Source organism: Gekko japonicus, unplaced genomic scaffold (genome assembly GCF_001447785.1).
Source record: "Gekko japonicus isolate JY-2015 unplaced genomic scaffold, Gekko_japonicus_V1.1 scaffold911, whole genome shotgun sequence".
Classification (NCBI taxonomy): domain Eukaryota; kingdom Metazoa; phylum Chordata; class Lepidosauria; order Squamata; family Gekkonidae; genus Gekko; species Gekko japonicus.
The window spans coordinates 205,474-233,268 of NW_015172582.1; the positions used below are offsets into that span (position 1 = coordinate 205,474).

At 43.5% G+C, this 27,795-nt stretch overlaps 1 protein-coding gene across 1 annotated transcript in view; it reads left to right on the forward strand.

Annotated features, from left to right (window-relative positions):
• RPAP2 (RNA polymerase II associated protein 2) overlaps positions 1-26,432 on the forward strand; it is a 77,216-nt gene extending 50,784 nt beyond the window's left edge. The window contains exons 12-13 of the mRNA XM_015421471.1: positions 19,590-19,739; positions 26,197-26,432. Coding sequence (XP_015276957.1) covers positions 19,590-19,739; position 26,197 — 151 coding nt within the window. The 3' untranslated portion in view covers positions 26,198-26,432. The remainder of the gene's footprint in view (positions 1-19,589; positions 19,740-26,196) is intronic.
• Positions 26,433-27,795: the final 1,363 nt, after the last annotated feature.

Sequence of the window (27,795 nt, forward strand, 5' to 3'; positions counted from 1 at the left end):
TGCCCCCCCCTCTGTCCCACCCTCTTGCTCCACCAACGACCTCTTTGCCTTCTCTCCCTCCCTCTCCCCCGCTTTTCCTTCCTTCCTTCGCCTTCTATCCCTCACTCTCTCTTCCTTCCTTTCTTCCTATCTCCCTTCATTCTTTCCCTCCCTCACTCTTTCTCCCTTCCTCCCCATCTCTTTGACTTCTTCCCCCCCTTTCATCCTCCCTCCCTCCATCTCTGCCTGTCTGTCTCTCTCCCCCCTTCTTCCTTCCTACCTTCCTTCCTTTCTCTCTCTCTCTCCCACCCCCACTTTCTTTCTTTCTCTCTCTCTTTCTCCCCCTCTTTCTTTCTTTCTCTCTCTCTCTCTCTCTCTTCCTTCCTTCCTTCCTACCTTCCTACCTTTCTAGGGTTCATTGTCTTCATCTACAACAGGCTTTGCTCCCTAATTAAGTTATATATCAGTACCTCATTTCCCTCAACATGAAGTAGTAAGTAGTAAAAATGGTGTAGTAAAAGCTTTAAATAAGATATGGACTTTGAGGAAGAAGTTTACTTGGTGGGTAGAGACCAGGATGTTGCTCCACAAATTCTATACTGGTTGATGTTTATCTTTGAGCCTTCTGTCCATTGCATCAGGAGCAGCTTCCCTTTCTTTACCTACCAAGTCAGCCTCCTCCTTAAAACCCATTTCTTTTACTACACCATCACAGCTTCATGATGAGGGAAATGAGGCAGTGATACATAGCTTAATTTTTCTAAAACTGACATTGTTATATTGGACCACTAGTAATAAATACTTTGCTTTTTCACACTGTCTTCTGGCCATCCGGTAGTAACAGGCAAAGTGACTCTGAAGTGGGGTTAGAAAGGTAAGATCAAGTGAGACATGAATGTGAGAAATGATCATGTTGACTGCATCGACTCACAGATCCCAACATTTTTTTCCACACAGTCATCCACGTTGAGGCTGAGGTTTTCATACTCCGTTTCTTTGGCAGCTGGTCAATATTTTGTAAATCAGTCTAAGGCATGGTTTATTACAAATGCTTTAATACACTCCACACAGATGTATCTTCTGTTGGATTAACAAGTAGAATCCTAGAAAACCAACTACAAGAAGTGCTTGGTATTTTGGCAGGGCAATTCAATGCTTTCAAAATGTTTGGAAGACAGGATAGGTGGCATATATTTTAAATCCTGAAGGGGAGATGCTTATGTGCTTAGCATGAGGAAAAACAGGTATGTAAAATATTTTCCAGGCTGACAGTAGAATTCAGAACTAAATTGCACACTACCAAACAGGTCCTGTACATGTACCTTGTTAATGTTACCAATATTGTGTAGTAAACATAGCACTGTCTCATACCATCCTATATTGCGGAGTTAATGACAAACCAGTTACTCACAAAAAATCTATTCTACTCTGCCAGCCACAGGTTTGATCAGGAGTTAATGGGAGAGTCTAAGCAAGGTTCTGACATATAGTCAAAATTAAACTAAAAAAAATTTGTAAGAGTATTTTTTAACCTTGTCTTAAGAATAGTAGTGTTATGAATACTGGTCAAAAAATTGCCCTCGACTATTACTATTTTAAGTGAAGAAGTTTCTGCCTTTGGTATACACAGGGCAAAGGTCTATTTAATAATTTATATAATAAATGACTTATAAGAACTGCTGAGTTGACCTGAACGATTACTATTCCTGAAGGGGGGGGCGGGAATCAGATCAGATCTCAGACATGACAGAGATAATGTAGGGAATGATTTCCTCTCCCTTCTCAATTTCTAAGAGACATGGTAACCTGTAGACATTTAGAAGGAGAAAATCTGGGTTTTCAAACCTGGCAGACTACATGGATTGTTTTATTGCTTTATACAGAGACCCAGTAACCCCATTAAATGAGAGAGTACTGCATTCATTTCTTTCAGCCACGAGCAGTGTCCACAATGTGTGTAAACCTCAGAAATGAAAAGTGAAACCAGAGGGTTTTATCTCTCTCGTCTTATTGTTTTCAAGGATTTCTGGGGGAAGGGGGAACCAATGCCACCCTTTATATGATTAAATCAGCGCTTGGTCAGGCTGCATGTGGTGAGACTGCCAGCAGTGGGAGCAGTCAGCTAAGTTAACATCTGAAGTTCATTCTTGCAGAGAGCATGTTAAAATTCAAGGCTTTGGTGCCAAGTCCTCGATTTTACTGCTTTTATTCTTGGTAGCTTTGGGTGAAGTATATTGCCAATTAAATGGGCAAAATATGACCAGTTTCCAAAATATGAACTGTTCCCATTGGAAGATAACAGAACATGTCAGCTCAGTGCTGTTTTGTGTTAACCCAACAGTATTCGAGAGGAAGTGAAGTTTAAATAAAACATAAGGCTGCAGTCTATGTGTAAAATTTACCTTGGTGAGTAAAGGAGATTTGAGTGGCACTTAAAACTGGACTGGAAGTAGCAATCGGTCTCTACAAAGATTCAGTATCTATTAAAACAGATTACCAGTATTGTAAAATTGTGAACGTAGGCCAGCCCATTCTTAAGATTCATCAAGGTAAATACAAACATGCCTTGATAAAATCTGAATTTGGAGATGGAGAATAAGGGCCCAAATATGGCTTTCCCTTTTTTGCTGTTTTGTATTGCAAGTATAGATAGCATTTACTTTGTAAAAAAGAAAGTTTTAAATTAGCTTTATTAAAATAAAATTGCACTGTTTAGGAATAATCAGTTACACTTTAGTGTGGAACTGAGTCTGGCTTCAAACACCCTTGATGTTGGTAAGTTAGATTCCTACCAATTCTAGACCATCCATCAAATATTAATGTCTTCTAATGGAAAATCTTCACTCTAGAGGCACCCCTTTTTGCTTTTAACAAGATTTTTTTCCATGTGTTTTGTTTAGCAAAAAGTTGGGCTGAAGCAGAGACTCTTTTAAAACTACTAATGGCAAAAATATAGACTCTAAGGTATGATTAGTAATAGCAGCACATTACAGCATGTGTGTTTTATAGATGGTATGTGGTTATAAGGTTGCTCTTCAATAATACATTTTAGATTACCATGTACCTTTCATCAATCAGCATTCAATTACAAATGTATGTATTTTTCATTCAGAGTATTCTAGGTTTCAACTTCGGATTGAAATATATAATAGATGTAAAAAAAAGAATTTCAGATTTGTACTTTTCAACAGAATTTTTTGTGTGAAAAGTATGTAAACATATTTAAAGGGTTTTCTGAGTAAAAGAAACGGTTTAATTTTTTCTTTCACTTCTAATTAGTAATTTCAGAGTGATTTGTAAATACATTATCTAAAGATTTCTGTGCATTTGATTTATAATGCATCTTCAAGTTTATTCCTTCATCCTTTGCAAGTGAGTTCAGTCTGCCAAAGCACTCCTTGCAGCACGTGTGACTGTGTAAGCCACACCAGTTTATATATTTTACAAACATCCACATGTTTAGATGATTGGCAAAACAGAACTAATTTGTAAGTAGCCTTTGCCCTTCTTGCTTTGAAATGTATGCTTTATAAATAAGATTTTTTTCTTTACCTGTGTTCTTTCTGATGTATAGTATGCTTTATTACTCCTTTATTACACTTTTATCATGCCAGTGTCCAACATTCAGTGAAGGCAGATTTAAAATCTAGTTATCTGTATTGATGGGCAAGAGTCTGTCCTAACTCTTCTCCACATGCAATCTTAAACATTAAACAAGGCACCATATTTTTTTACGTTTTACAACCTTTTAACAAGAACAAGTTATGGCATAGTGGGTCACTTGGTTTACTGTTGCTTCTTGTCAGAACCCACAGCTTACAACGAAGTACACACATTCAGGAACGGTTATACTTTTATTGTAAAGCTATAGATGCAGTAACACAGGCACTGTTAAGAATGGAGGTAACCCATTGAGCATAATAAGATATAGGGCATTCGTATGCACCCCCCCCCCCCATGGCATGGGCCAATTAGCTACCCTCCCGCGTGCGGGACCAGCTAGGAAACCGTTAGGAGGCAAAAGCTGGGAAGCAGTAGTCTCTCACGGTACATAGGAGACTTCCAGACAATACAACCTCCTCCTGCACATTTGTAGAGATAAGCATTTCAGCACAGGCAGAACAGCAGAGATAGGAATGCAATAGCAATTACCAAGACGCAGAATGAACTCCCCAACCCCCATGGCAGCATAGCTGACACTTCTTGGGACACTTCTAATAAATGTCTCCATGTCAGATTTCAGACAGGAGTGCTCTTTCTAAGCAAATGCGTCTCCAAAAACTTTCCCATGAAAGTACCTACCTGGTGTTATGAAAATGGTTTATTGAAGCTTCTACACAGGAAGACATGGTCTAGGTTGTTAATTTTTGTGTTTATGTCTAAAAGGCTATGCTAAATTCTTTACGCATTTTTATAAATGCTTGTATTTGTAGAGGTGTTTTCTGCATAATACATTATTTTTCTCCTGCTCCTTAGTTTTCGTATGGCAGGGGATTAGAACTGCGGTGGCTCAAGTGGTTAAGACGCTGAACTGCAGGCTGGAAGGTCAGTAGTTCAGCAGTTCGAGACCCGGGTGCCACATGATGGAGTGAGCTCCCGTCTCTGGTTCCAGCTCCTGCCAACCTAGCAGTTCGAAAGCAAGAAATCGCAAGTAGATAAATAGGTATCGCTTTGGTGGGAAGGTAACAGCGTTCCATGCGCCTTGGTGTTTAGTCATGCCGGCCACATGACCATGGAAACGTCTTCAGACAGCGCTGGCTCTTTGGCTTGGAAACTGAGACCGCAGCCCTAGAGTCGGATTCGACTGGCTTTTGAGCAAGGGAAACCTTTATCTTTTACTTTACCTGCTGCAGGTATACAGATGGCAAGCCTACATGTAGCCACATGACAAGGAGTCCAGTTTAACCATCATGGTTCAGTTGCAGGGAGGTAGGAATGTTGTAGTTCTTGAGGGGGCAATGTATTTGTGACTGGGCACAGAACTACACAGCTTTCTAGTGGCAAACACTAAGCGATGGTACGTCTAAATTCTAGTTCTCTGTGTTGTTGGGTGTGAGTCCTATGAACCCTGGAAAGAGTTCTCCCCCTGATCTTTACTGACAGAAACTGAGGTTTGAAGGCTGGCAATATTGTTGTGGTTGCATGGCAACCCTCACAATGGCCATCAGAGGGCAGTCTTTTTTTTTTAAGTTGCAGGTGCTGCTTGCTTACTTTCTTTTCTTTTTTCTAGATTTCAGATTTTTCTGCAAATCTGGGACTTTCCCCAGGTTTGTAGAAAGATCTGTCTTGTGTGTTTATGGCCATGAAAATTAGATATATTGATAAGTGGGGGACACACAAGGACTTGCGGGTGAGCATCTCATTTCCCCCTCCCCCACTGTTTCCTCTTTTCCTTCCCTGAAAGCCCCTATAGCCTTTTCCCTTTTCCTGTTTGCTTTTCTCTTTCCCACCCACCAGCCAACCTACATTTATCTGCTCCCCTATCTACAGCTTTTCCTCCATCCCTTCCCATGGCAGCCTCTCCCTGGGAAAACTTTTCAGTTTCAGCCACTGGGCTGGCCACCAGTTGCATGGCACCGAACCCACAAGGACTTGCAGGGTCACCTCACTTTCCCCTGTATCCCCTGAGCACAATATTTCTTCTATTTTTCCTCCTGGCAGCCCCCATATCTTTACCTTTTTTGCTTCCTTTTCTCCTTTCTGCCACCGACATTTTATCTGCCTCCTATATTCAGTTATATTTATTATTTATTTACTTCATTTGTGCCCCACCTTTTCCCCCAGTGGGACCCAAAGCAGCTTACATTATTCTCCTTTCCTCCATTTTATCCTCACAACAGCCATGTGAAGTAGGTTAGGTGAGTGACTGGGGCAAGGTCACCCAGCAAGCTTCCATGGCAGAATTTTATTTATTTTATTTATTTATTAAATTAAATTTCTAAACCGCTCTCCCCTGTAAAACAGGGCTCAGGGCAGTATACAACAATAGGACTCATTCATATGTTAAATGCACAGTTAAAACAATAATAATAAAGTGATTACAGTAAAAATACAGTAATTAACCTAATTAGATTATGCTAAAAAACTTCCAATTATGCCACAGCTTCATGGAGAGGGGGTGAAGGCAAGAAGCAGGAGTGCCAGACAGGTGGAAACGGTCACCGTCCTAAACCAAATGCCGGGCAGAACACGTTTCTGCCTTACAGGCCCTGTGGAACTGCATTAAGTCCCACGGGGCAGAGATTTCCACCAGGTTGGAGCCAGGACAGAAAACATCCTGGCTCTGATCGAGGACAGCTGAATATCACTCAGGCCTGTGACCACCACAGCAAGTTCTTATCTGCTGAGCGCAGTGCTCTTTGGGGAGTATACAGGAGAGGCGGTCTCGAAGATATGTGGGTCCCAGACCATTAAGGACCTTAAAGGTTAACACCAGAACCTGATCCAGTACTCCACCTGGAGCCAGTGCAGCTCTTGCACAAGTTGAATATGTGCCATTCACACTGCCGCATTCTGTACCAGTTTGAGTTTCTGAGTCAGTCTCAAGAGTAGCCCTGCAAAGAGCGAGTTACAGTAGTCTAATATGGAGGGGACTGTTGCATGGATTACTGTGGCTAGGTCAGGGCGGGACAGGTAGGGGGCCAGTTGCCTGACCCTGGTGTAGCTGGAAAAATGCCAGTCTGGCAACAGGCATCCAGAATCACACCCAGAATGGGGACTCGAACCTGGGTCTCCCAGATCCTAGTCTGAAATTGTAACCACTACACCACTCTGGCTTGTGTGGGATGGCTGTAGTAGCAAGCAGTTGAGCTTGGATGAGTCATGCAAGTCATGCACATGGTAGCAAATCATAAGATGGTTGTTGCCAGGCCTGGCCTCAATGAGTCTTCTTTCAAAGGCCTCCTCCTTCCTTTTCCTGACAGAAACCAAGACTGGAAGGCTGGCAAGAATGTGCTGGTCACTACTCAGGGCATTTGTTTCTCAAATTACAGGAGCTTCTTCTAGTATTTTGTGGGGGGTTTAACCTCCCCCCCCTCCCCAAGATACAGAGCTTTTCCTGCAAATCTGGAGTGTTTCTCACATTCGTAAAAAGATCTGTCTCATCTGTTCATGACTCCAGTCTCCAGATTTAAGTATCCAAATATGGACCCAAGTTGAAAATTAGAGGTATTGATTAACAAATAACTTTCAATTGTTTGTTAAACCATGACGAAATCAATGTTAAAATGCACTGCAGGTTAGATTTAAGAAATGTGTTCTCTTGTACTGGACAAGGAGCTTGATTTAGACAGAACATAACATTTTCTCAAAATAGATTGGGTACCAAAAATTTAGAAGATTTATTTTCAGTTAAAAAAATTAAAATATTCCGATATCAAAGCAGTTGAGCACACATTACTGTACTATTAGATTTTGCTGACAAAGAACGTATTTTATTAAAAGTTTGCGATTTATCCCCTTCAATTTTGGGGAGGGGAGGAGAGAGAAATCTTTCTAAATGTCTTTCATGTTAACCAGATGTCATTTAATAGCTTATTTAACAGCACCTTGGTGCAGTTTCTTGTCTTAGCATGAATTTTCACTCAGACTTGTGCAGCATATGTGGAGTAGCCAATTTAATAGGGGTTTATCGTTCTGATGTACTTTGATACTCTCAAGCTTTTTTGAATGAAGTTCTACTTACCATATGTTGGATAGATTGATTTAAAGACTGCCCTACTTTCCTATCTGTAATCTGAGGTGCGTCACGTTCTTATTCTATAATGCAAACTTAGAATTTGATGTATCTGTATAGGTGGCTGCCCTCAGGCAAACCTTGAAATGCTGCTGGAAGAGTTGTGAATAGTCAGGGGATGATTACAAGGGAGAGGAGATATTAATTGTCCCTTAGAACCAAAGTTTGCAGTCTGCTAACTGGATTGTAGTCCTGTCCTCCTCACTGACCAGGCTGCTGAAGGATCCCTGCCTGTTGCAGAGGATTCTGGGGTTTATTCTAAAGCACACACTTAGGTCTTGCCTCTTCATTGCTCAGTGCGAACTGAAAGTGTCCCCTAAGGATGCTTCATTGCTAGAGGTGTCGTGCTGCTGTTTTACTGAATTTTGGAATTTGTGTTTACTACTCTAATATTCATTGCCTCAAGCAGGTCTCTGGAGAGGTAACATCTGATGTCCTAAATAAGTACATAAAAATAAATACACCCAAGAGTTCCCATCCCCTGTTTCAGGTGGAAATTAGCAGTAGGGAAGCTCTCTTTCAAGGAAGTTTGTACGCCATTCCAAAGGATATGGTTTGATTTCTTTATACCCTCCTTTTTTCTCCAAAGCAGATTACATTATCCTTCCCTCCTCCACTATCCTTACAAAAACCCTGTGCGGTAGCTTAGATTGAGAAAGAGTGATGGCTGTGGAAAATTGCTGGGTGACCTTGGCCTAGAGTGTTGGTTTGAACATGGGTATACTACTCTTGATACGCTAACCTGGTGGTTTGGCATCACTGGTTCTACTAACATGGACACAAAACCAGCTGTTGAAAGCGAGTATAGCTGCATCAAAAAGCAAGTGAGCAGGTGCTAAAGTTTTTGAGGGTTGCTTTGAAATAGGGCTGTTTATTGCAGCCTTGATCTGACCACACTCATCCATGCCATGATCACATTCAGGTTATATTATTGAAAGTGGGGACACGCAAGGAGCTGCCTTTCCTTCTTCCCCTCTCCTTCCCCCTTCTTCCTTGTTACTCCTTAGAACCTTGCTTTCTGGCTCCCCCTGACTCTTCTTCTATGTCAGTCATGCCTCCTTGTTTTCTGTCTCCTCCCCAATTGCTCCATTGCTGCTTTCACCTGTCCTTCCCTCTTCCAACCCAATGCTCTGCTTGCCCCCTTTGTCTCACCACCATCCCAGACCAACCACTTGTCCTCCCCTTTGCTGCTCTGAGAGGAATGATGATGTCAGTGGTGGCTCCTGCCCTTCCTTTCCCCCACTTGCTACCTGCACTCAAGCAACCACTCCCCCTCCTCCAATATTTGCTGCACATGGTGAAGTGGATGGATGCTGCTGGACCAGCAGAGGAGCATTGTCTGTGGGGAGCTCATGGGGAGAATCTTTGTTGCACTGGTGAAGGGAGATAGTTGGGGGGCAGCAATCACTACCCCTCCACCATCTCCTCCATTTGCCTAAGTTTTGCAATGGGAGTGGCAGCTGTGGTGAATTCTGCCATAGCTGCCTTATTGTCACGGCACAACTCCTGCTTGTCACCTCCCTCCCCCCAGCGATGGGGCTGAGCTGTGACTCCTTCCTCACCTGCCTGAAACTTCACTGGGGAGGTGACAACAGTGGCTTGTGCCGCAGTTGCCTCATCTTCCTTTCAGAACAGGGAGAACCGCTACTCTTGCTCCCCAAGTGGCAGGACAGTGAAAGAGCATTGGTTGGGGGGGGGGATTTTTAACGTTTTTAAATTGTTTTTCAAAATTGGGGGTCCCCCAAGTTTGCAGGAAAATCTGTTTTCTTTCTCTGTGGCCCCAATTTAAGAATCTGTAGATGGGGCTACACTTGGTTATTAGAATGTACAAGAAGCGGGGACCCATGATACTCGGGGGGGAGAGAAGGAGCTCCATGTGGAGGAGGAAGAGGAAGCAGCCACAGGTGTGCCATCTCCCCTGCCCCCCCCGATGGCGAGTCACGGGCCTGCCAGTCCTTCTCCCCCCACCCACCCCGGCACCAACGGCGATCCTTCTCCCCCGGCAGTGAGCAGTGTGGGCCCGCCGAGCCTTCTCCCGCCCCCCCCGGCATCGGCGGCGAGGCCTGAGCGGCTCCCAGCTGCCAGGCCGGCTGAGCTTCCCAACAGTCGGAGTGTTCTCTGCGCAGGGAAAACTTTTACTTTTGGGGGATTTAATTATCCCCATATATTTTTTGAACTTTTAAGATTTTTCTGCACACCTGGGGACTGCTCCAAGTGTGCAGGAAAATCTCTCTGCCCCCCCCCCAAGTGCCCCCGATGTGCGGATTCAGATATCCACACAGAGGGGGCAACTTGGCTATTAGATATATAGATGATGATGCATCCTACATGGGGCTGCCTTAAAAGACTGTTTGGAAACTTCAGTTAGGTTCAGAATTTATTTATTTACTTTGTTTATACCCTACCTTTCTCCCCAGTGGAGACCCGAAGTATCTTATGTTGTTCTCTTCTCTTCTATGTTGTCCTCACAACAGCTTTGTGAGATAGATTAGGCCGAGTGTGTCTGTGGCTGGCCTGAGGAGCTGCCAGACTGGGTCTTCGAACTTGGGTCTCCCAGATCCTAGTCCAGCCACTAGACCACACTGTCTTCCTAAGAATGTAGCCTCAAGGCTGCTGACTGGCATGAATTGCAGAGACTGTATCTCCCTAGTTCTCAAAGTACGATATTCTGGACACAGTTCAAGGTGCTGGTTCTTTCCTGGGAAGCCCGACATAGTCTGGTCCTGGGTAGTTTGATGGACTGTCTACTCTCATATGAACCTCCCCATCTGTTCAAATCTACTACAGAGGCTCTGGCTCTGTATGCCTTCGTCTCCCAAGGAAATGTGTGCAGAAATAAAAAACAGGACCTTTTCTGTTATGGCCGTTCTTTCTCACAGCCCTTTGTCTGGCATCAAGCTTGTTAAGGTTTTATGTCAAATATAATTTTCCTGGACACTTTGTGTATTTGTGTTTCTTTCCCTCACTGAGTTGTTGTTCTCGTATAGATTTTTTGTTTGTATGTTTTGGTGGTTCTGTGTTAGATTTTAAGGCACTAATTTTTTTTTTTAGGTTTTTCTTTTTTATTATTTATTGTCATGGTTTTTATTATAAGCAGGAGTCTCATCTCATCGCTGGTTAGATCATTTGGTAGGTGTTTTAATTATTTTGTTGTGATCTGCTCTCACAAGGTCTTCAATGGGAAGTGTGGGATGTAAAGGGTTTAAATCAATAACTATGGGGAACTTTGAAAGTGAAAACAGCTGACTTTGAGAAATGTTCCTTCTGCCATTAACCTCGTAGGATATAATTAATCATAATGACAATCTTGGGTAAAGGTTTTTGTCGTTGCTTTTTTAATTCCATAGAATTTTGGTGCAGATATGATAGTGAAAATACTGATCTACTTTTGGTTTTGCAGTAGGCTGTGTGCCTGTTGTCTGTGTTCATCCCTATGTGCCAGGTTTGGAGTGTGTGTGTGGGTGTTTTCACCTTCCAAGGCTGTGTGGTTTTTAAAACGTGGTAGTGTTTTTATTTTATTCTAGTGTGCTAGCTTCATAAAATGCAAGCTCGACCTCTCCATTTTTTTCGTTTTTGCTATGGCTATGGCTATTTCAAAGTGCGCCGCCCCCACATGCTGTTTATTTGCTTAAAGGAACAGAAGTATGGCTAAGAAATGCACTGCTCTGATTACTCATCCACTTCCATTGATCTGCAGCTTCTGAGAGTTATTTTATTCATATTTTATGTGCCCACCGGCAATGGGTAAAGTTAAATTAAATAATCATCTGAAAAGCCTCTCTGGGAAGTGTCTGGGCATTTGTAGAAATCATAGCACACAACAAGGTAAGCCCAGTACATAAAGAGTTTTATTTCACATCTCTGATGGGTAGAGATTGAGCATCTTTTTGTGTTGGTTAGGTAAATGGAGAATAGCAAATGTCATGTTTTTGTTGGGGGGGGGGATTTAGTTAGAGGACAGATACAAGTTAGAAGTATAGTTTCTAGATTAGAGGAATTAATGATCTTCTTCGTGGTCTCTGTGCATCACACCCTTGGGATACTCTGCGCCTGCGCTGACCTTCTCGGTACCGATAGCTAGCAAAAGGGATTTTCGCGCCTCTCCCAGGTCACGCGCCGGCTCCACTGCGCATGACCAAGGAGGGGCACGCAGATCCCGCCAGTTCTCTTCTGACCGCCGCGCTGGTAGGACGCCTTCTGCCTCGGTCTGCTAAGTACCAACTTTTTTTGCTAAACTTGCGTTTAGTTAGTTTCTCTTTCTTTATTTTGTAGTTAGCATTTTTCTTTCGGTGTTTATTCTTTATTTTCGTTCCCCTCCCGCTGGCCTATGGCCCCGCGGTGGGGTTGTTTCAAACGGTGTAGGACTTGCGGCCTTAAAATATCCCCCACCGACGGGCACTCGCTTTGCCTCGTTTGTTTAGGGGAGTCGCACTGTGTTTCTAAGTGCAGACATTGCCGAAAGTTTTCGAACCAGACGAGAAAAAACAGGGCAGCTCGTCTACACTTGGCCCTGATGGAGAAGGCACTATCTCCACAGTCCTCTTCACCGTTGGACACGTCCGGGCACGCCTCGATGTCCACCTTGGCTGCGGACACTTGTCCTCCCGTTCCGGGATCATCGACGTCGACGGTCGCAATCGATGCTTCGGCACCGAAACGATCGACGCCGATAAAGGACCACCCCGTACCTTCCAAGATCCGGAAGCAGGGCAAAGACTCACAGCAGTCGAAGAAACCTAAAACGGACAAACCCAAAGTCCATAAGGTTTCGGCTAGTCAGGGTCGAGATCCCACGCAAGAACCTCACCCGATCGGTTCGGATCTCGACATCGACCTTACTCAACAGACAAATCAGTCGCAATCTGATATGTCGAGCCGTCAATCCTCTCATGCCTCCCCAGAACGTGGAGTCGAGGATCGGCACCGACCAACTTCTCCTCCCCTGACTTGGGATGAGAGGCAATGGCATTATTTGTACGGGAATCGATACCCATACCCTTGGGCACTCCCGATACCACCCCCACCTGAATGGGATCGTCAGTCGGTGTCATCCCGCATTTCGCGCTTTCAAGATCGACCATCGGTATCGAAGCAGTCGATACCGACGCATCCACCAGACCCGGTTGTGCCCCCGATTAACACACCGGCACCGTCTCAACCTGAATTACTCGAATCATCTCCAGAACCATCCAATGTATCCTCCGATTCAGATGGCTTTTCTGAACATATCGAGGATGTAGATGCACAGCCCACCTCGCAAGATGTGGAAGCGGATTTACCTATTTCTCCATCAGAGGATGTTAAGTCTTATGGAGATTTTATTCAACGCATGGCATTAGATCTATCTATGACTCCTACTCTCGTTGCCAGTTTTGTGGATGATAACGTTTTTGACATTATGCACTCTAACACTTCGCCCTCCGTGGCTCTACCAATGACAAAAGTTCTCTTGCAAACTACCAAGGACTTTTGGACTCGTCCAGCCTCCATTAATGTCTCTAATAAGCGTCTGGATCACATGTACAAGGTCCAGGAATCAGGGGCTGAGTTTTTATACACACACCCAAAGCCCAATTCTTTGGTCGTCTCCTCATCCACAAAAGGAAAAGCGAGTCACTCTACTCCCTCAGAAAAAGAAGGGAAAAAGTTGGATTCGGTTGGTAGAAAATTCTACACTGTCGGTGCAATGGGCATTAAAACGGCGAACTATGCCGCCTGCATGGGCCGTTATCAATTCAATTTATGGAAGCGTTTGAATGATTTCCTCCCGCACGTGCCCAAAGAGTGCCAACCTCAGATTAAAAGGATTCAGAATGAAGGGATGGTCTTGGCTAGACACCAAATTAGTGCTGCCAAGCATTCCCTGGAATCCGCTAGTAAGACTCTAGCAACCTCTGTAGCGTTACGCAGACATGCCTGGCTCCGCTCTTCATCATTGCCATATGACACCAGATCCTCGGTGGAAGACCTTCCCTTTGAAGGTTCTGGATTGTTTAGCTCCACCACTGACACGGTTCTGCAGGAAATGGATAAGAGTATCAAGACGTCCAAGAGTTTGGGGATCTCCCCCACGACCAAATACTCGAAATCCAAGCAGTGGCCTAGGCAACCTTGGTCGACCAGGCAACCGTACAACAAATCACCTACGGATCAATGGCAAAGACCTCCCTCCTCTCAGTCACGGTCTTTTCCCCCGAAAAATAAGGGACAATCGTCCGGTGCCTATAAGTCGAAATTCCCTAAGAATCCCAAACAGGGACTTTGACTTCAACCTTACTGCTCAGACTCGCCTTGCACCCTTCCTGCACGCATGGCTCGCCATTTCTACGGACAAATGGGTGCACTCTATAATAAGAGATGGCTATCTCATAGAGTTTTCTCTGACTCCCAGAATCTCCCGTTTCATCAGAACCCCGGCGTCTCCTGCCCTGCTACAGGAGGTACAATCGCTGACACAAAAAAACGCTATAGAGAAAGTCCCGATGGCGGATTGTTGCCGCGGGATTTATTCCAAATATTTCACAGTCCCCAAGAAGGACGGAGGACTTCGTCCAATCATGGACCTCCGTTTTCTCAATCGGTTCATCATTTACAGAAAGTTTCGCATGACCACGTTGCAAAGCATTTTACCACTCCTGTCTCCAGGGACTTGGATGGTCACTTTAGATCTCAAAGACGCTTATTTTCACGTCTCCATCCATCCTCGTCACAGAAAGTTCCTCAGATTCGCAGTCGGGGAGGACCATTACCAATTCAAAGCCCTTCCATTCGGGCTCTCTACCGCCCCCAGGGTTTTTACGAAGGTAATGGTGGTTGTCGTCGCTCATCTTCGCCTTCAGGGCATTCAGATCTTTCCGTATATAGACGACTGGTTGATGGTGGCAGATTCAAGAGAATGTCTCCTTCAGCACATCACCATCACATTGTCGGTCCTATCCTCCCTTGGAATTCTGGTGAATTTACAGAAATCCATGCTGCAACCTGCAACTCGCGTGCAGTTCATAGGAGCTGTCATAGACTCCCTAGCCACTCGGGCGTACCTTCCTCGCCAACGGGCAGATACCATTCGTCTGGAAATTCAACGTTTGTTCCAGTCCAACGTGACATCAGCGGTCCACATTCAGCGGACCTTGGGTCTCATGGCAGCCACCACTTCCGTGATCGAATATGCACGCCTTCGCATGCGCCCGTTGCAGCTGTGGTTTCTAAAGAAATTTCGCCCTTCCATCCATCCTCCGAGCCTTCAACTGGTAGTGCCTCCGCAGGTCCTCGTCTCCCTGCAGTGGTGGCTCGTGGACACCAATCTGTTGGCGGGTGCACCGTTCCAACCGATCGTTCCCGTAATGTCCATCACCACAGATGCCTCCCTGTGGGGTTGGGGTGCTCATACAGACGACACTTGTGTGGGTGCTCCATGGCAACCCCTTTGGAAGAGTCATCATATCAACTATCTGGAACTGCTGGCCGTAAAGTTTGCCCTAAGATCCCTACTCAGACAGGTTGTAGGGAAGGATGTGTTGATTTTTACGGACAACACAACTGCGATGGCTTATATCAATCGCCAGGGCGGGACCGTGTCCAGGTCCCTTTGCAGGCTAGCTATGGACATATGGGAAGAGTGCCTTCATTGGAACATCACTCTCCAAGCTGCCCATCTGCCAGGAACTTTGAACCAACAAGCGGATTTCCTGAGCAGAGGGGGAGCATCGGACCACGAATGGGAGTTGAACTCAAAGTATCTCCTTCCTCTTTTTCAACATCTGGGACATCCCCACATCGATGTTTTTGCAACTCGATTGAACAAGAAGTGTCCCAGGTTTTGCTCCAGAGCGGGGTTGGACCCTCTGTCAATGGGGGACGGTCTGTTGATGTCGTGGGCTCACGACTTTCTATACCTATTTCCTCCGATTCCGCTGCTCCACAGGGTGCTTGTGAAAATACAACAGGACAAGCCCCATTGTCTCCTGGTAGCCCCCTGGTGGCCTCGGCAGGTGTGGTTTCCGACACTGCTGCGGTTAGCCAAGGGATCCTTCGTACACTTCCCGCAGGAGTTGGATCTCCTCCAAGCTCAGGAAGGCCAGGTCCTTCACTACGATCCTCTGAGTCTCAAGTTGACTCTATGGGAAATACGCTTTCAGTGATGGATGACCGTATCAATGAGGTCCTGTTGAATTGTCGTAAACTGTCTACTAGGACGTCTTACGCAAAGAAGTGGGATTTATTCCTACAGTACTTGAGTTCTTCCAATTTACCTCCTCCGCCAGTGGATTTGAGGTCTATTTTTGCGTTTATTTTGTCCAGAATGGACTTGGGACTCAGTTTTTCTTCAGTTAAGGTGTATTTAGCTGCGGTGTCAGCTTTTCATCCATCTATTGATGGGTTTTCAGTTTTCTCGCATCCTCAGACGAAACAGTTTTGTAAAGGTCTTATTCGCCTGTACCCTCCCCGTCGTTCTCCGACTCCGGCCTGGGATTTGGCTTTAGTTTTGCGGTTTTTGATGGGAAAACCCTTCGAACCACTGGCCACTTGCTCTCTAAAGTTGTTATCGCTCAAGACTGCGTTTCTGGTGGCCATTACTTCTGCTCGTCGAGTCAGTGAGTTGTCTGCTTTAAGGTGTGATCCACCATACTTGATTTTTTCCCCTCATGGGGTGTCGTTGTCTTTGGACATCTCCTTCTTACCGAAAGTCGTTTCGGAGTTTCATCTACGTTCAGATATAGTTTTGCCGTCATTTTTCCCGTCTCCTGCCAATGAAGAGGAACGGAAATTGCACTCTCTGGATGTTAAGAGGGCGTTGCTGTTCTATTTGGGCAGGACCAAGTCTTTTCGTCAGTCTCCAGCCTTGTTTGTTGCTCACAGTATGCCCTCCCTAGGGAAGAAGATCTCTTCCCAGACGCTGTCCAGGTGGATTGTGGAAGTAATCAAGCTATGTTACGCTTTGGCTAAGAGACCTCTTCCAGGTCAACTTCGCGCCCACTCTACAAGGGCGGTGGCGGCTTCCACAGCTTTCCTGAGAGGGATGCCATTGGAGGACATCTGCAACGCTGCGACTTGGGCTACTCCGCTCACCTTCGTGAAGCATTATGCCCTTGATGTCCGGTCTACTCGTCGTGTGGCGTTGGGTCGGTCTATCTTGCAGACGGCGCAGGTGTAGGGCCTCGGCCCCTCCTCCAGGTAAGAGTTATTGCTTGCTATTCTCCCAAGGGTGTGATGCACAGAGACCACGAAGAAGATAGACAGGTTGCTTACCTGTAACTGGTGATCTTCGAGTGGTCATCTGTGCATTCACACCACCCGCCCTCCTTCCCCTCTGCTCTCGGCCCTTCATCTTGTTTCTTTGAAGGCTGTTGGGCGGCGGTCAGAAGGAACTGGCGGGATCTGCGTGCCCCTCCTTGGTCATGCGCAGTGGAGCCGGCGCGTGACCTGGGAGAGGCGCGAAAATCCCTTTTGCTAGCTATCGGTACCGAGAAGGTCAGCGCAGGCGCAGAGTATCCCAAGGGTGTGAATGCACAGATGACCACTCGAAGATCACCAGTTACAGGTAAGCAACCTGTCTTTGTCTTGTCATGCATATCTTAATTGATTGTTGCTGTTTTCACTACATTATTATTCCCACATCTTGACTGTTTTCTATAGGTAAGATTTGCTAATTGTCCAGGCCCTGTGAATTTCTATATATAAAGTATAAGAACTGGTGCAAGGGCTGCTGGACTGATTAACAGACTATTGGATAGCATTGATATGGCCAAGATGAAAGTTATGCGACACACAGAGGCCCTGTGACTTCAACATAAGCACAGAAGATCAGCACGAGAACTAGTGTGGCGTAGTGGTCAGAGTTTTGGATTAGGACTGGGAAGACCTGGGTTCAGATGCCATATAGCTCACACATTCTCAGTCTAACCTACCTGACAGGGTTTTTGTGAGAATAAAACAGAGGAGTATTTCCTGGCACCCACTTTCTTCTTCTCCAAAGCAAAGACTCAGTCCTATATTTCTGTTTTTCATAAATCAAAGAGGTGCTTCAGAACAGCCTAGAGGGCAGAAACAAGTGCTTGCATCATAGGAGGATGTCTGGTGTGGAACTTTCTAACATTCTGTGAAATGTCACAACACTTTATGACTGGCCCAACTCCCCATGGCAGCCATTATGTTGCAATTCACACCACCTGTTCTCAAAATTCAGCAAGGACTCACACATTCAAAAAGGACCACTGGAATACTTTGATAGGTAGCAGCTTTCCAAGCATATGTCCTTAACAGAAATGGCAGGGATTGAGTCCAACGCACACATTATGTACTGTATCACTGCCTACTGAAGGTGTGTTGTTCAGTAGAATCCTGCTCCTTGCATAGAGGAAGAAGATCGATCCAAAGACTCACCTCTTGCATGCAGTGGACATCGCTGAATGCTGCTGTAGAAATGTAAACCAACCAGTATGGGTGGCAAATGGTCACATTAGTGTAGATGGGATAATCATGCAGTCTCAGTGCAGATGCCTTTCTGTTTGCCTTATAATGTAGAATGGAATGTGTATTTTGATCTTTTATCTGGGTCTAGTGCATGCAGTTAATTACCTCTGCATTACCAGTTTCAGACTGTGCCTTGTTATAAGAACATAAGAGAAGCCATGTTGGATCAGGCAGTGGCCCATCCAGTCCAACACTCTGTGTCACACAGTGGCCAAAACCCAGGTGTCATCAGGAGGTCCACCAGTGGGGCCAGAACTCCAGAAGCCCTCCCACTGTTGCCCCCCAAGCACCAAGAACACAGAGCATCGTTGCCCCAGACATTGTGTTCCATCTGTACATTGTGACTAAATAGCCACTGATGGACCTCTTCTCCATATGTTTATCCAGTTCCCTCTTGAAGCTGTCTAGGCTTGTAGCTGCCACCACTTCCATGTGTTAATTGCTCCTTGGTGAAGAAGTACTTCATTTTATCTGTTCTAAGCTTTCTGCTCATTAATTTCATTGAGTGCCCGCGAGTTCTTGTATTGTGAGAAAGGGAGAAAGGTACTTCTTTTTTCTGTCTTCTCTATCCCATGCATTATTTTGTAAACCTCTGTCATGTCACTACTCAATTGTCATTTCTCCAAGCTAAAAAGCCCTAACCTCTTTAACCTTTCTTTATAGGGAAGCTGTTCCACCTCCTTTTCTTCACCTCTTCCAATGCTATAATATCTTTTTGGGGGAAAGGTGCAGAAAATGGCAACTAAAATGATTTATGCTTGATTCTTTCTGCACTTGATGTCAAATAGCCATGATATTAGGTCAAAAGTCAAGGTGTAAACTTCTTAATTACAATAAAATTACAATTACACATGGAACTAGCTCTAGGTGTGTTTCTACTGCTAGAGCATTTGACCTGGGTTCAATCCATACACATGTGCATGTTGATGTTTTAAGATTTCTATCCTCCCCCTTCCTCAAGAAGCTCAGAGCAACAGATCTTTACCTCCCACCTCTTTTATCCTCCCAACAACCCCATGAGGTAGATTAGGCAGAGAGGAAGTGACTGGCCCAATGTCATGGTATACTTCCAACCACAACATGGATTTGAACCCAGATCTCCTCTACTCTACTCTTGCACTGTAATTATTATATATTGCTGGGAAAACTTGCAGGACTTTACTGCTCTTTCCCCCAGGTTACCTGAAAGTGAATGCGGAGATTGTTCTGGTTCACTTAATAATTTCAGATCATTGTTTGACTTTATTATGATTTTTACAGACAAGATGTTACTGACCAATAATGAGAATTTAGTGGAGACCTCTTACCTTCAGAACTGTTGATTAATATTTGGCATGTCTAGTGTGCCTGTTGTGATTTGTAAAATTGGTGGATTTATAAAGTATTTATTGTTGTGTTTCAGATTGTCACAGTCTCTTCCTGCCTTTGTGCGTTCACAGCAGAGCCCAGTATATACACAGTTCATTACTACTTTGTTTGAAGCGTTACATTTCACACATGAAGACTTTGAAAGTTTAACAAGATTATTTGGAAGTGACTGCTTCCTTCACTGGTTAGTAGTTCTTTATTGTAACTTATTTTAGTTTGCTTCCTAATAAAATACATTCCAAATTACAGATTTTTTTTTTTTATAATGGTAGCAGAATATAGCACGAGAAGGAAAACAACTGGGGGTACTGAAAGATAAGTTTTATGTATTTATGATACTTTTAGCCCACTTTTCTCCCTTCCAGGATCTTTTTTTTTGGGGGGGGGGAGCCTGAAGGGGATTTTTTATTTGCATTTTCTATAACCTACAAAAACTACAACTAAAAGTTGGAAGGGGGAGGGAAAACTAAAACCCTAACACTATAGCTATGGGAAATGGGAAAAGGGTAAACTAATACATAAAATCTACTTGATGGGGAAAGGTGGCTACTATTCTAAACTATTCCGTCTATTGGATTTGGGGAAAGGAAAGCTAATACATGTCACGATCTAATCAGCTAAAAGTAAGGCTTATTAACCTAATATTACAAGTTTGATATACAGGTTGGTTCATTACAGTATTACTTTAAGAATATGCATTTAATAGCTTAACACAAATTCTGCCTTTAAGAACAGTTCTTGTTCTAGAGTCTTTTCTTCCTGCGTTTCTTCGTTTTCTTGAGTTTGGGGGCGGCTGCTCCTTTCTCCGATTCCAATGATTCTGGTGATGTGGAAGTAGTGCTTTTTGAATCCTGTGAGTAGCCAGTTAAGTGCGTGGACTCTAATCTGGGAGAACCGGGTTTGATTTCCCACTCCTCCACTTGCACCTGGCTGGATGACCTTGGGTAAGCCGTAGTTCTGATAAGAGCTGTTCTTGAAAAAGAGCAGTTTCTGTAAAGAGCTCTCTCAGCCCCACCTACCTCACAGGTTTTCTGTTGTGGGGAGGGGGAAGGGAAAGGAGTTTGTAAGCCGCTCTGAGACACCTTTGGGTAGTGAAGGGCGGGGGTATAAATCCAATCTCTTCTTCTTCTTCTTCCTCCTCCTCCTCCTCCTGCTGCTGCTGCTGCTGATGATCTGGTTTTGAGTTCTTTCCTTTCTTCTTATATTTTGAGTCGAACAATTGGTCCATAAATTTTTCCACTTTTGGAACAGAGTCAATTTTATATTTTTTATCCAGATAATTGAAGCTCAGTCCTTCTGGGAATAACCGTCTGTATGGTACTCCCTTTTTTTGCAGAGTGAGAGTAAGCATCCTGTATAGTTTCCTCCGTTTTCTGACTTCAAAGGGAATGTTTTTTACTATTTTTATCTCTTCATTCTTAATTTTTAAGGGTTTTCCTATTGTAGCTTTTAACACCAGTTCTCTGGTAGATCATTTCGTGAATTTTAAGTAGGTTTCCCCTGGAAGTTTATTTTTCTGGGTAAGTCCTGTAGGCTACTTCCATCTCTTTCAATATGTCTTCCTGTTTGTAATCCTCCGCCAAAAGTTCTTTTAAGTCCTCGTTCTTCTCTTCAGGGATCCCATGGAAACGTAGAACATACGTAGATCTTTCTAGCTGAAGCTGTATTAATTGCGTTTTATCGGATCTTTCTTTCTCTGCTTCATCTACTCTCTTGTTGATACTCTCAGTCTGTTTTTCCATTTTTTTTCAATGTTTTCTTGGTTACTGAGGTTCTTTTGTCCATTTGATTCAGTTGTTTTTGAACACTGTCCAGTTTGGCGTTGAGGTTAGTCATCTGTTCCATTAGGGGGCGCAGTGCATTTGCTAACAGTGAAGAAAGGTCTGTAGTTACTTCTTGGTTCTGAGAGGGAGTCGTTAGTACGTTATTTCCGGTCACCAGTTTTTTTCTCTGGCGCCCTCCATCCTCTCCCAGCCATAATATCAACAAGAAGTAAGTTTCCCAAAACAAGGCAAAAGTTATACGATTTAAATCCGCTTTGTATGTATTGGCAGTTTTTGCATTCGCTTAACTTCTTATGCGCTTATTTTAGCTCTAAGTCTTTTTATTTCCAATTTAAACCCACTTTTAAATCTTTTTCAAAAAGGGAGGGGGTGCTTGGTCCTTCTCCCTCCACGCTTCAAACTTAGGCGCTTCCAATTCCTACCAAGGTCTGTTCACTTTTTCACCTGAGCATTGCTTAACTCACAGTTTGGAGACCTGGAGATCTTTTGTTTTTGGGTTTTTTTAGGCCCCCCGGAGGGGATTTTTTATTGCATTTTTAATAGACTACAAACTACAACGAAAAATTGGGAAGGGATAACTACATCTAGGGAGAAAGGAAAGAAAACCACTACTAACTAAAACCCGAAGTATAGGAGATCATAACAATAGCTTATATAAATGTTAATCTTAAATTGCTAGTATTACTTTGAACATAGTCGGTTATGCTAAATTTTTTATCTTTTTATCCAATGATTTAACTGTTTAAGAGAACCCCCAGAGCATCCCATAATAAAACTAAAGTTTTAAGGCACAATTCAGAGTCCTTCAGCCTTCATTTTGTCTGATCTTTTCTAATCCTCAATTTATATGTACGCTTGGGGGCAGCCGCCCCCTTATTGGAAAGAGAGTCCTTGTCGGAAGACACCAAGTCCAATTCGCCACTGGATTTGCTGTCATCTTCTTCCTTCTCGACCTTGGCTGTCTCTCCCAGCTGCACTCTCAGGAATTCACGTGCTTTGGAGACAGAGTCAATCTTTTCTTTTTTATCGTGTAGTTTAAAAATGATGCCTTCTTGAATTAACCATCTGTAGATAATGTTGTTTGTTTGTAGAAAAAGGATTAAGTCTTTAGGAGTTGCTTTAGATTCTCACTTTTTAATTCTCGGACCCCTTGAAACCGTAAGACCAAATTTGCTTTCTCCATTTGCAGCTGCAAAAGTTGTGATTCTTCCGAAGCTTGTTTCTTTTCCAGCTTTTGCACCTTTTTCTTGACTTTTTTACTGTTGGTGTCCATTTCCTTCACCTTCTCATCCGGTTTCTCCGTTATTTTTAAAGTCTCAGTCAGTTGGAGCTGCTGAGTTGCAAGATTCTGGTTTACAGTTGTCAGCTGTTTGATGTTGGTCATCTGGTCCAGCAGAGGGCGCAAGGAATCTGCCAACATTTTGGAGAACTCAGTGACCTCTTCCGGTCAAGGGCTCATGGTCCCGGCTAGTTTCACTTTTGCTGGTTTGTCTTTCTCTGCCCTTTTCCCCGCCATCTTTATGGATTGTTTACTTTTATGAAAACTTGCTAAAGTCTCTGAAATACACCCATACGCTTATCCACGCTCTGGTAAGTCTCAAAACAGATTTCAACATTTTTTCTTCCGCTCCCCTTTTAGTATTTCGTTGTTTAGTTCATGTGCATGGGAGGGGCCCCTCCCCCGCTCGCTTTTTTTCGCCATTCCCAGGGGGTAGCTTTCTTTTAAAATTCTCATATTCGCTTTAACCCAACTCACTGTTCATTGTTGGTCATACAACCTTGCTCGGCACACGTTCAAAACTCTCGATCTCCGACACTTGTCCCGGCCAGCGGCTCTAGATCCATACGGACACTCAGCGGCAGGTCCGTCGAGGCGGAGGAGCAATTCCCCAGCATCGCGCTGGTGAAGAGGTCACCCCTCAAAAGCCCCATATCTAGGAGCCTTTTGCCAAGGCTCCAGGAGGGGTAGCGAGTACCGTTGCCCCCCCTCCTTTCTGCTGGTGCGCAGATCACATCCCCAGGAGGTCTGGGAGATGCGTCTGCCAGCGTGTCGCCATAAACCGAACGTCCACCTGGAGATCTTTTGGAAGGATTTTAAAGTTTTGATCGTGGTCACTTGTTTCTTGGTCGTCACCTTGGAAGAGGCTCTCCTCAGCTCCTCAGGCTGAGGGTCTCCTACAAGGACCCTGGGGAGGTCCGGGACGAACTCGGACCCTTCCCGTCAGCCGGGTCTTGGTGCGTCCCCATCGGAGCGAGACGGGACACGTCCGAGTGGCGAAACACTTAAACCGGAAGTCTCCTCCCTTCCAGGATCTTAAAGTGGGTTACAGTGTTCATTAAGGCTACAAAAGAGTAAAACAGCACACAGAACAACAGGCCAACTATTGATGCCCAACTCATAAATGAATCCTTTTATAAATATGATCCAGTGTGAAACTCATGGAAGACGTTAGTGGAAGAGATTTCCCAACCCCTAACGCTTGGGGATCCTGTCAACATTACTTGGAAACCAAACCAAAGTTGTCCATAAACTGACTAGACAGTGCAGTGCACTGGACACCTCTATTATCTAATCTAACCCCCAGCTGAAGTTCAAGATGGAGTGGATCTGTGAAATTTTATTAACAAAAACTGTGTTGGAAGTATTGTAATTAATAGCCAATTCCTGTAATTTTAGGACTGACACAGGAGTTGACACATGCTGAAATACCCTAAATGCTGCTTATCCACCAAGATGATTCCATTTGCCTGTTGAACTTCTTTGTTTATAAATCAGCAGATCATAGGTTGGATTCCACAGAAGAACATGCAAAGTAGATTTGTCCCACAAGACTTCTCTATATAGCTGTCCCTCCCATCCTTTTCTAATGAACAAAATGCACCACAGTGAGAGGGAGTGAAGCAAGTGAAATTGCCAGAAAGCTGACCTAAGTCACTTTGGATTCCCATTGGAGAGAAAAGCAGGGTATAAATATCTAAAATCAAATTAAAAAATTTCTCCATCATTGCAGTCCATCAATGCAGGTGGGAGGCAACCTTTTCCTGTTCACCCATCTGCAACACAATCCCTTGAACTATGGTTGATATTTGTTTATGGGGATGCCCTGGCCCTTAGAGAGAATTTTGGAGACAAACAGCAAACTGCTGGAGGAAGAGGATATAAAATCCCCTCCACCAACTCCTTCCATGAGGTTTTAAACTGGATCAAACATATATTTTGTCTTAATTTAAAGAGGGTTAGCTGGTGTTATGCTGACCCAGCCAGCACAATCAAATACATGCTATTTGGATAAAATTGACAACAGCATTGTTTATGTGTGTGTGTTTTTTAATTATCAAATAGTAACAAGCTCTTGTAACTAAGTCCATTTTATAAATTAGTTTCGTATCATTAATAGTATACCAAAAAATCCATATAGGTGGTTCAGTCTTGGCATTTAGACTTCAGGACATTCAAAAGATAGAACATCAGTTATAGAATTTGTTCACCCCCTCCCCATTTGGTATATTTCAAGCACATACATAGTATGTTAATAATATATAATAAGAGCATTGTGTGTTAAGATTGAGCATCACTCAAGAGGAGCCCATGTTGGGCCTCAGCTTAAGCATTTTGTTCAGTTACGTGTTGCCACATTTTAGGAAGGATGTGGAGAAGCCAAAGAGGATTCACAGGAGAGGAACAAGGTGATAAAGGCTTTAGAATGCAACACTTATGAAGCAAGATTAATCAGGCCAGCATTGATGTGTTTTAGCTTACAAAAACAGATTTGGCAGGAAGCCATGAGGTAGTAGTAAAGATTGCAAAAATAAATGCTTTTTTTTCTTTTTCAAACGGTTCTTTTCCCTGCTGCTAAAGGAAGGAGAGGAGCTTGCAAGGTTAAGCTGCTACAATATCAATTTAGGCTTTGTATATTAGAAAAAAAATATTTCTATTTATTTATTAATCACATTTATACCTCGTCCTCCCCGCAATGCAGGCTCACAGTCAGTACATAAAATACAGTTAAAACCACATAAAACTATATAAAACAATTCCATTATTAATACAGTTTCATAAAGTGCTGAAGATAGTTACTCAAGATGCCTTATTTCAATGTACTCTCTCAAAATCCTTCTGCTCAAGATCTTCCTGCGGCTCAGGCTGGATATTAAAACCAAGAGCCAGGGCTCTATAACGGTGGCAGCACCCTAGCTGAAAGCCTGGTGGAAGAGCTCCGTCTTGCAGGCCCTGCGGAACTGCAGAAGGTCCCACGGGGTCCTGATCTCCAGAGCTCGTTCCACCAGGATGGGGCTGCCACTGAGAAAGCCCTGGCCCTGGTAGTAGCAAGCCTGGCCTCTTTTGTTGCTTTCTGGGGTATATATTCTAAAGTGTAAAAAATTAGGTAATATATTACATTGCTGAAGTTGATCATCTTCTCTGGCTAATATACAAAGAAACCTGTATATCAGACATTCTTCAGCTGTAGACAGCTGGAGAAGATTAACATGGTAGTTGTCTTGTTTTATGGTTCTCAGTGGTCTTGCCAACATTGGTAGTCATTTGATTCAGTTATTTTTTAATTTATGTTCCAGCTTCCCCCTGTAAATGCTGTAAAGGTCTGGACCTTCTAAAGCACATCAGAAGTTCAGAGAGAATTCTAATGCATGAAATCAAATGCCACTAAATTACAGGGCATTAATCTGGCTGGATATGTTAATGAAGCATTTTATATTTCATGTGTACACTTCCAGTGAATACTCCTTTTTATTTTTCATATGTAGACTTAGTTTAAAAATAATTTCTGGATCATTTCCTTTGACCATAAATGCTTTTATACTACTGATCAAATGTTATCTTGTGTGTTTTGCCCACAGAGTATGGTGATTATCCAGAACTGTTTTCCTTTTCTAGAAGCCGCCTATGGGGTCAGTAGACAACATGATTTCCAGGACACAAGGTGGGAGAAAAAATAAAAATTATTAGTACACCATCACTGAATGTTATCAGTCAAGGCAAAATGAAGATTTTATTATGAACATTTGACTTTGCCTAAAAGCACAGGGAAAACACCAAGAAAATCTACCAAGCTCTTTTTGCTGTCTTCATCAAATTGCACCAAAGGGATGCCAAAGAAACCTTTAGTTTTGCATAAGGATGTTGTGTGATTGAAATTATTTGAAAGTTCAGATCATATATTGATGCTCTTAATTTGTCAGTTTTCAGGAAGGTAGCACCTTGCAATGTGTGTTTCAGTTTTATTAATAAAGTGTCAGAGACATTGTTTTAGCTTTGTGTTTTATCAAAAGAATATTTTTCTAGACTTAATAAGATGATAGTTTTAATTACATAGTGTGTTGTAGGCCAAGTGCCCGTTCTTGTTCCATGATAATACTTCTTTTATCAGTACAAATTCTTAATCGCATTTTCAAAAACCGGGGGGGGGGGGGCAATTACTTTTCAGGAGTATGTTCCACTTAAGTTATCTCTGCAGCATTTGCAGTTAGGACTGCTGCTCTGTAGGTTAGTTTGCTAGCAAAGCCACAATCCGTCACCTTGTATGTGTGCGGAAGAGTTTCCCAGCTGTGTGTCTGCTCTCTGTGACCAAGTGTACTGTGGGTGGGTTCCCTAGAAGTGCAAAATAATGCTGTTTCTTTCTGCTTCAAGACCTTTATTTTCACAGGGTTTCATTTTTACATTTCCTGTTGGCTCTCTAGAATGATTTTTACAGCTTTATTTTGGGCTCACTCTTCAGACTGAGGATACATTTAAACTTGTTACAAAGTTTGCAAGGCATTAGCTTTTTAAGAGACGATAATTGTCATTGTAACTGAATAATAAATTCACATACACACACTCTTTTTAAATCTCCTTTTCAGACTAGGAGACTCTCTGTTTCCATCTCCTAGAATGAAAGGTTTCTGCATTCTCGAACTATGGCAGTTTCCCTCGCATGTTCTGTTTTGCAGTTAGATCTAGAAGGAATGATAAGGATCACAATCTGCTCCAGACTAGCCCAGTCACATCAGATCTTGGAAGCTAAGCGAGCTCAGCCCTAGCTAGTATTTGGATGGGAGACCACCATTGTTCCCTCTAAGCTGAGTTCGTGTGAGCTAACTCACAGTTTTTTAGCCTCCAGCTCACACATTTTTGTCTTAGCTCAGGAAGGATGGCTCCAGAGCAAACTAATTTATGCAGTAGCCAAATTACTCACTCACAACTTTAATGCCAGTAGCTCACAAAGTAGAATTTTTGCTCCCAAGACTCCACAGCTTCGAGGGAGCATTGGAGACCACCAAGGAATACCAGAGTTGTAACATGGAGACAGGCAATGGCAAACTGCTTCTTAATGTTTGTTGCTTTGAAAACCCTATGGGGTCACCATAAATCAACTGTGACTTGACAGCAACAACAATCTGTTTCAAAGTCAGTCATTTTCACAGTGGCGTACCCGGGGCGGTGTGTTCGTGCTCCAC